The sequence below is a fragment of the Balearica regulorum genome, chromosome 3 (genome assembly GCF_011004875.1).
Source record: "Balearica regulorum gibbericeps isolate bBalReg1 chromosome 3, bBalReg1.pri, whole genome shotgun sequence".
Classification (NCBI taxonomy): Eukaryota; Metazoa; Chordata; class Aves; order Gruiformes; family Gruidae; genus Balearica; species Balearica regulorum.
In genome coordinates, this window is record NC_046186.1 from 23,495,969 (window position 1) to 23,505,740 (window position 9,772).

Genomic DNA, 9,772 nt, shown 5'->3' on the forward strand with positions numbered 1-9,772 from the left:
CTACAAAGATGACACACAGTGAACTGGTCTGACTTGGACAGGAAGAGGCTGCTTTATTAGCATGTTGTCCTAGTTTTACAATGCTGTCCAGCCCTTGATTTCTGTGAAGACAGGAACACAAGAAAAGTGTCAGTGATCATCAAATTCAGGGAGCTCGAGAACACTTCTGCAAGGGTATGCAGCTGTGCTCATAACTCAAGCTTTGTATTCAGTAAGTTCTGCTCCTTCTTTCAATAAATGTGATACTAATACGATGGAAAGGAAAAGAAAAATATTTTTTGCCTCTGTCTTTTACTATGTCTGCTTGAGTTTTAAAAGTGACTTACTCCATCTCACCATCCAGTTCATAGAAATACAAAAATAGAGAATGCTACATGGCTAAGAAGGAAATATCAGTGTGCATATTTATATTTACAGACAGATACCTCCCCCTCTCCTAATATTTCAGATTTTATAATGTCTTACACATTGATTGTCTTGAAGATCATTGAACACAGATTTTGAACAAATAAAATTTCAATTCCCCCATGAATACAATGATTAGAAGCCAAAGTTATTAAAACTAAAACAAAGACTAAAACAAACAAACAAATGAACCAACCTCTCCCAGCCTTTCCAAACCTCCTGGCTCTTTTAAATGGAGTTCTAGCAATATTTTTCCTGGAAAAAATGAAAGGCTAGACCATCCATAGTTTTTTTACCATTGTCTGCACATCATGAAACATGCCATGCAAATTTCTATCTAGCTTTGAAGTATCCATAGCAGGGAAAATAAGTCCTAAAGCCAGCATGCATCATCCACTCATGGCACAGTGGGGAATATTATATGTAGTATTTTCTAATATATAGTAGTTTCTACCCAGGTATCTAATTTGGTATGCTGAACTCAATGTAGTCAACTTAGAGAAAAAGAAATAGTAAAAATTCCTTTTTTCCCATCCAAGTAACTCTCTAGCTATGAAGCATTGCACGCTCTCCCTAAATAGCTTCAGGACAGATTACGGAGCGGAAGAACCACTGATCTGAATCAGTAGGGCATTTCTTATGTTCTTAGCTTAGAAACAGATGATAGATCAATAGAATGCTACTGGTTTTTAAAGACCTCTTTATTAATTATCTGCAGTTAGAAAATTTGCTTCTTGTCTTGTTCTTAAAAAAAACAAAGGTGTATTTTGACTTGATGTAAGAATAATAAATTCTATGCAATTCTATTATAAATTCTAATTATAAAATCTAAATTATAAATACATTCTAAATTCTATTCTTTTATTTTTTTCTTCATCAATTTTGAAGTTAATGAAAGATAAAGATTTTTTCCTCATCAGAAAAGGTTATTTGCCTCTAATTTACTATTCTGATGTTTTCCATGGTAGTGTGTATGAAGTTTACAGAACTCTAAAGTCGTGCACCATTTTCAGATGCAGATATGTATGTGCATATAGATATAAACACAGAAGATTGTGCGTGCGGAGAGAAGGAGAACGAGAAGAGGGTGAACAAGTTAATCTTTGGAATGAAAGCTCAAGTTAATGGCTCCAAAGGGTTTCATACCCCCACTAGGAGGAAAAGAACTTCCTGTGAAATTGCTGTCAGTAGTTGCACTTTATCTGTAGTTTAGGAATAGTATGTTATCCTTTTTAACTTTTTTCAGATGATCTCCTATGGAGAATATACATGAAAAGAATGTTCAAACTAATCTGTATTTATTTTTTCAAGGGAATCTAAGATTTCTTCTGGTGAAAAGATGAAGATTGGAGGTGGAGAAGATGTTGCCTGGCTGCAGATATGTGAACCCACTGAAAAGGATAAGGGGAACTACACCTTTGAAATCTTTGGCGACAAGGAATCCTACAAACGCACACTTGATCTGTCTGGACAAGGTATATTTATAAGATCCTTATATGGAGGCTTTTCATGGATTAAACAGAATTAACTGGTAATAAGGAGAGGAATAACAGTAGAAAGAGAAAGCCTTTGGTCAGAACCAGTTGCAGTTTAGTTGTATAGCTGTTATGATATTTTTAGTCTTGTATCTGTTTTCACCACCAATGGCATTGGGTTACAGGGGTTTGGTTTCCCATTTTGATATTGTATAACCCTGTATGGGTTTTAAAAGAGCTTTAACAAGAGTATGTGTTTAAATGTTTATATTGAGCCCCAAATGCAAGTTATGGTCTCTCAACTGTTTTGTTACAGCTTTTGATGATGCATATGCAGAATTCCAGCGACTCAAGTAAGCACTATATCTTTTGCATTTTAATGCTGTAACAGTAGTGTCTTAACTTATGGAAAAAATATTAATAATTTCATTAATAACATTATATATTTCTTTTCCTCTCCTCCTCAACAATTTTAGGGCAGCTGCTTTTGCTGAGAAGAGTAAGTTTATCTTACATTTTATCAAAGGTGTTCTACAATGTAGTCTAGTGTTCTCTTTAAGGCATCCATCATGATATGCTGTCACAGCTTTCAGGGTTCTGTGGCTGCAGAAATCCCCTGTTAGTGCATAATACTGCAATAATAATAGTAATTTGTGGGTTTATTTGCCTTTAATTTCAATGGAAACCCACTAAAAGTTTTACACATTTTGCAAGCCTCCGCTGTATCTTCTTGTGTCTGCAGAGGTTTTGCGAGGTGTGAGCTTCTGGGTATCACACAAGGAGGTGTTGACTCTGAAAGCTGATGATGATATTAAATATTGGGATCTAACTATTAAGTAAAATGCCTGCTAATGCCTGTTGGGTGCACTGCTTGCTGAGACACAGACAGTGGGGAAGCTTGTTACTTTTTGGGGCTGTAGGAATTCTGGTACTTTGATATCAATTCCCCTGGTAATGACAAGATGCTTCTGCCCGCAAAGAGAGTGGCAGAACAAATTTTCCTTAGATCTTAGATACCACCAAGATGCTAAAAGCATCTTCCTTGCTTTGCTCTGTGCCCAAAGCACAAACTGTCAAGCTCAGCAGTAGCTTCAAGGTTGTTATGTATATCAGTTTAGAATGGTGTAGCACAATCTCTGCTAAAAAAGCTGAGGGGACCATAAAATATATTAAAAAGAAATAACACAAAATATCACAATAATTGTATTATTTTATATTTAATTAACCAAGAAGTGCATTTTCTTAAAGATAAATCCAAACAAAAGTTGTGACTAAAATGGCACCAAGTTATAAAATCATTAAAAACTGAGTAACTTTGAGTTCTAAACTTCACATGACCCACATATTTTTCTTTAACTCCTAGATCGTGGTAAAGTCATTGGTGGTTTGCCTGACGTTGTTACTATAATGGATGGGAAGGTAAGGACAGTTTCTGTCACTGAATCATGCTGATTGTCAAGAGATTTGCTTTAATGGCAAAAAGGGAGTGAATGCAGATGATTTCATAGAATCAGAGAGCAGGAGGACAATTTAAACCACCTAACGGTAGTAATTTAATTGAGACACATGGAAAGTCACAAGTGAGCATAGGTACACCTCTGTGCAGTCAGAGGAGGCACAGCCTCAAGATTCAGATCTTAGGCAAGCAAGGTCAGCCTCAAGAGGAACTGGCCTTTTGTGCTGATTATGTAGAGGCTCTGAGTTAACTGCATACTCAAATCTGGGCTGGCTTTCAGCTCTGTTTACTGAGCAGAGCAGTTCAAAGGGATAACCGACTCCTGCCCTGTTCCCTCTTCCTTTATATTGGCATCCAGCCCCATTACAATATATAATTATGGGAGACTGAAGGCCAATGATACACATATTTTTTTACATCAATAATAACTAAACACCAGGATACAATGTCAAAATTGGTAAATCTTCACAAAGTCCTTTCCTAGGTCATCTTGACTACTGGAGATGAAATTTCATGATGCTGACAGACTAGTGTTCCTTACTGGGCTTTTTGTCATGGTGGAGTGGGATCTCATGCAACCTCAGCCCAAACTCTCTGGGTACTAAGACAGAAGACAACTAGGGGAGAAACTAGGTATCTTCAGTCTGGGAAGAAAAATGACTGAAAGAGGAAAAAAAAAAAAAAGAAACCTGCAGCATTGTGCATGGTGCAGAGGAGGTACTTAGAAATGATTATCCAGCACTTCTCACAGCACAAGAACTAGGGAGTGCCTAATTACATGGTCATTACTGGCTTTAAAGAATCAAAAGGAAGTATTTTTTTCAAGTGGCTCATAATTAATTTTTGCCTTAGTGCCTTAGGTGAAAATAGATTTGGGTCCAAAAAAGAAAATAGGCAATATCATGAAAGAAAATCCAGCAGGGACCATTAAATACAATGTTCATGATAAAACCTGTGCTTATAACCAGTTTATAAGCCACCAAATTGTGGAAGGCAGGAAGGTATACTGGGAATAGGATCACAGTATTTGTCCTCTTTATTTTTGTACACTTTCTTAAGCAGTTGCTTTTGACATCTAAAAGAGCTAGATGAACTTTCATTCCGACTCACTATAGCAGATCAACTCATGAGCCAATGTGACTCTTACCATCTGCTGGCTATCAAGAGCATGTTGATCAGGCTGTTTATGTCTCATGTGAAGTGCATCTTCAGAGACCACAGCTGTGTCGCTTTGTGTGGAAGCTGTATTTCTTACCACCGCAGTAAGAGGTTGCACACAACTCTTCCAACTTTCTGTGTACTTGGCCATTTTCTGGATATTCAGGAGCAGCCTCTTTCGAAAGAAGTGGGATCATGTGGGCCTTGCAGTGGATGCTGAAAGCTACTCAACTCTGGACCAAACAGAGATGATTTTCCTCTGGGCCCATTCCTTCCTTTGTTTCTAATGGGTGTTCACATGCAGTGGCTGCTTATTGTGGTAGACAAAGCAAGAACCTTACAGCAAGAAAGTGTCTCTGAGAAGGTTAGGTATAAGTCACCCTATGACCAACATCTTAAAGCAGTCTAACTGGAAGGAAACAGCTTGGTGAAGTAATCCCTGACTGCATACACAGACTAGCTGCAGCTTCATAGAATCATAGAATGGTTTGGGTTGGGAGGGACCTTAAAGATCACCTAGTTCCAACCCCTCTGCCATGGGCAGGGACACCCTCCACTTGACCAGTTTGATCAAAGACTCATCCAACCTGGCCTTGAACACTTCCAGGGAGGGGGCATCCACAACCTCTCTGGGCAACCTGTTCCAGTGCCTCACCACCCCCACAGTAAAGAATTTCTTTCTAACATCTAAATCGACCCTCCTTCAGCTTAAACCCATTACCCCTTGTCCTGTCACTACACTCCCTGATAAACAGTCCCTCTCCATCTTTCCTGTAGGCCCCTTCAGGTACTGGTAAGCCACAATTAGATCTCCCTGCAGCCTTCTCTTCTCCAGGCTGAACAATCCCAACTCTCTCAGCCTGTCCTCACAGGAGAGGTGCTCCAGCCCTCTGATCAGCTTCGTGGCCCTCCTCTGGACCTGGTCGAACAGGTCCATGTTTCCTCATACAGCCATGCCCTAAATCCCACAACCTTATATTAAGGAAATGCTACATAGTGAGTTTCCAGAAGTAAAAGTCTTCAAAGGGGGCCTAATCATGTGAGGATTATAGAGCTGAATGTATGAAGAGAATGGTTCCTGAAATCAGGCAAACCAAAATGGATCACAAGGAAATGAAACTTTATAATCACCTCTAAATTAAAAATTGACAGGTAGCGTGCAAGAATCACATAAGTACAGGTGTGAGAAGTAACTACGAGAAAAAAAAAGAGCAGAGCGTTTTCCTCATGTAGTGGAATGGTGTAACTACATAAATGTATGGACACAAGACAAAGCTTTAATAGTGCTTCTTATGAAAGTATAAAAGATTTTTAAGTCAGATATATAATTTAATAAATTAGAACAGGCCCAAATGATCTCAGATGACTGTGGAATATATCTGTTCTCTGGTAAGTTTTTAATATTAACTTATTAAGACTTGATTAATTATCATGAATTAATTATTAATTGCTCTTAAATGAGGTCACTTTTGAGGGCAATAGTCATGAAATGTTGCCTGAGTTACGGAAAGGATGGTAAGATTTAAACTTACGCAATTAGACATTAGTTTGATTTTCCAATATTTTATTTTCGTGTTTGCACCATTAGTCTTTTAAATATTTTATAGTAAGGCTAGTTCCTATAGGGTATTAGTTAACTTTACATCCTACATGATATCACTTCTTTAAGAGTACTAACACTTAGGTTGTCACTAGGTTGTACCCAGACCATGTAAATCTCCCTCCAACATTCCCCTTTGACTCTGAAGGCATGTAGTATGCAAGACTGCTTCTATTTGTGAACGTATGGCACCTTTGATCACTTAAAATTTCTTGCTGTTTTATTTTTTTCTCTGAGTTCTGGCACGGCTATTCATTCATCATAATTCAAGAAAAATACTGTACAAAAATACGCATGTGTGCACACAGATGGACTTTCTCTGCTCCCTCTGGGTCAGGAGTCTGTGAAACCTGAAGGGGAATATGGAGAGGAGGGAATATAAGGAAGCATTCTGGTAGAAACTATCAATTTGGGGGTTTTAATTGGTTTTGGTTTGGTTTGGTTGGTTTTTTTTCCCCTAACACAATGGTGCATATGTGAAATTCTTAAGGTGACTTTTAATCATCTAGGGCAGAATTTTGTGCAGAATGAGTTTCAAGCAAAGGTGGACAAAATAGGCACTAATCAATGCAACTTCTCAAATGATTATTTCCTTCGTTCTGTCATCACAGACTGGTAGGGGTTGGAAGGGACCTCTGGAGATCTAGCCCAACCCCCCTGCTAAAGCAGGATCACCTGGAGCAGGTTGCACAGGATCACGTCCAGGCAGGTTTTGAATATCTCCAGAGCAGGAGACTCCACAGCCTCTCTGGGCAGCCTGTTCCAGTGCTCGGTCACCCTCACAGTGAAGAAGTTTTTCCTCACGTTCAGATAGAGTTTCCTGTGTTCCAGTTTGTGCCCATTGCCCCTTGTCCTGTCACTGGGCACTGAAAAGAGTCTGGCCCCATCTTCTTGACATCCACCCTTTAGATATTTATAAGCATTGATCAGATCCCCTCTCAGTCTTTTCCAGACTAAACAGACCCAGCTCTCTCAGCTTTTCCTCATACGAGAGATGCTTCAGTCCCCTAATCACCTTTGTAGCCCTCCGCTGGACTCTCTCCAGTAGTTCCCTGTCTTTTTTGACCTGGGGAGCCCAGAACTGGACACTACTTCAGATGTGGCCTCACCAGGGCTGGCTGCACTCTTCTTAATGCACCCTGTACCTAAATACATAAAGCTTATATACATATAAATATGGCGGTCAAAATGGGGTTCAGTAGTGACTATATAAAAATCTGGAAGAACAACCATGAAAATTTTATGGGCTTCTTCAATCTCAGTTCAGTCCTTGGAAAATACCTGAACTGCAGGTTCAGGATGGCAGGTTATTTTAGCTATTCTCTGAATACACTGTACATGTGTGTAACACTTTTACAACATTTATGTATTATTTAATCTTCATGAAATATTTCCATTTTACTAGTCAGAAGCACCTGGAATCAATGTCCAATGATTCATGTTACATACTCTATTTTTAAGTGATTTTTTTTTTTTTTAAATTATTATCATCCAAAGCAATAACCTCAGGAGGCCTTGGTCAGAAAAGATTTTCTCAGTTCTCCCCTCTGCTGTGTACAGGGAAACTTCAAGGATGTTTTTAAACCTATCATTGCCTGAACCTCATGTCAGAGTAATGGGTTGTCAGGAGTCTCCTGCAGGCAGGACTGTAATGACAGTCCAACTTACCATCTTCAGACACTGTTACCCTGAGGCTATTACTGCATCACAGACACTGGTAAGATGGTGGAAAGACTGAATCAAAGGGAAAAAAAAATAGGAACTCTACTTTTCAGTCCTCAAGAACATGATACCTGTCTTATTTTAATTAACTAGGAATAAGAAGTGCCTGAAAGCAATATTGAGAATATTCTGGTTCAACAATTCTGACTGATCCTTAAAATTACTGCTTTTTTTCCTCCCTCAGACACTGAATCTGACCTGTACTGTGTTTGGAAATCCTGACCCCGAAGTGATTTGGTTCAAGAATGACAAGGTTTTTGAATTTAATGAGCACTATGCATTTTCACTGGAACAAGGGAAATATGCCAGTTTAACAATCAAAGGAGTGACCTCAGAAGACTCGGGCAAATATAGCATCCATGTCAAGAACAAGTATGGTGGGGAAACAGTGGATGTCACTGTAAGTGTGTACAGACATGGTGAAAAAATGCCTGAAATTAAGCCAGGCCAGCTTGCTAAACCCAGGCCAATACCACCATCAGAAGAAGTCCTCAAACCTGAGGGCAAGGCAAAATCCAGTAACAAGTAAAGCTTGACACTACATTTGACAAACAGAATAGAATACATGAGCTGTAGTTGAGGTACTCCCACACGTAACTAATTGGTAATGTCCAAAGGGAAACTGAGCTTTTAGGAGTTTGCTTTAGGGAGGTAGCTGTGCTACGGTGCTGTACACATCTGCAACAATCTCATTTTGAATATATGTAATAGGGTGGGACTTGCAAAAAGCCAAATGCCTGCCAGAGGTTCCCAATGGCAGGTTGCACAAACCTACAGTAAACCTCCATTTCTGTCCTCTCCAACCCTCTGCAAAAAAACCCAACAAAACAAACCAACAACCCGCTGAGAACAAATGTCCCATCACTAAAAATAGCGAACTGCAGTTAGATACATATTCAGAAGTAGTTTCTGCTTTGTTACACACACAGTCTCTTTGGCTTTGAAGTGTCTGATCATGTAAGTCTAGTGGATAGTCTCTATTTAGTAGTGATATTGTTGTTTTATAGTGTGAGTTTATCTTCAGTAGAGTTTTACAAATGTTCACTGTTTACTCATTGAAGCATAGGTCACATGGTTGTATTTTGTTTTTCTTGCTTTGTGTTAATAAAACTTTAAAAGTCACCTTTGCTACTTACTGCTCCAAATCACACCTAACTAGTTCTGTTTACTCTCTTTCATTGTTTAATTATTGCTTATTGCGCAATTTCACAGCTGGTAGGATGCAGACTATTGACTTTCAATAAAGAATGCAAATTATGGTTAATCACAGTCACTGGGTGGCACTTGCGACATTAATTTTACTCTTTACAATACAGGTCAAGATGCAAGCTCAAACGGGTACCAAAAGACATGTATACAATTCAGTCACTTAGGATAATTATGTCTTTGATTCATCTCTACCCAAAATGAACAACAGAACTCTTCCATGGGTGAAGTAATGTCCTACTAGGCAAAGATTTCAATATGTGCTTACCATGAAGCTTTCAAACAGAATGGGCTTCAGTGAGATTATTCGCATATCAGCCATTAATATATGTTGAGCGTTTGCAGCACTGGCTTTTTCAGATCAGGTTCTCTATTCAACAAAAGTCCATTTATCTACCTAGATGAACCTTTGTATTTGCTAACCAGCTTTCAGCAAAGAGTTCTTCTAGAGGTAAGTTAACATTGGTGAAAGATACAAACATCCTGGATGCATCCCTCCTCTCTTGTGACTTCTCCCAGTCTCTAGGTCAAATGCGAGGAAAAGGGAACATTGTGGCAGGCAGGGGAGCTTGGATGAGGGGTGGCCTGGAGCAATGGCACTCTGCAAAATTTTCACTGGAGAAACTGGATGAAAGTGTTTGGCACAAACATCGGGACTGTAACTTCTGTTTGGGGTCATGGCTAAAAGCCAGTGTAGAGTTTCTGACAGCCTCTCAGCATAATTATGGAAAATATGGAAATAATTGTTCT

The 9,772-nt window shown here is 39.0% G+C and overlaps 1 protein-coding gene across 4 annotated transcripts in view; it reads left to right on the top strand.

Annotated features, from left to right (window-relative positions):
- Window positions 1-9,085, top strand: part of MYOM2 (myomesin 2) — an 84,615-nt gene extending 75,530 nt beyond the window's left edge. For all 4 annotated transcript variants that reach the window (XM_075747280.1, XM_075747281.1, XM_075747282.1 and 1 more), the window contains 5 exons: window positions 1,717-1,880; window positions 2,197-2,233; window positions 2,357-2,379; window positions 3,244-3,299; window positions 8,001-9,085. In XM_075747280.1, coding sequence (XP_075603395.1) covers window positions 1,717-1,880; window positions 2,197-2,233; window positions 2,357-2,379; window positions 3,244-3,299; window positions 8,001-8,345 — 625 coding nt within the window. In that variant the 3' untranslated portion in view covers window positions 8,346-9,085. The remainder of the gene's footprint in view (window positions 1-1,716; window positions 1,881-2,196; window positions 2,234-2,356; window positions 2,380-3,243; window positions 3,300-8,000) is intronic.
- The last annotated feature ends 687 nt before the right edge of the window (window positions 9,086-9,772 follow it).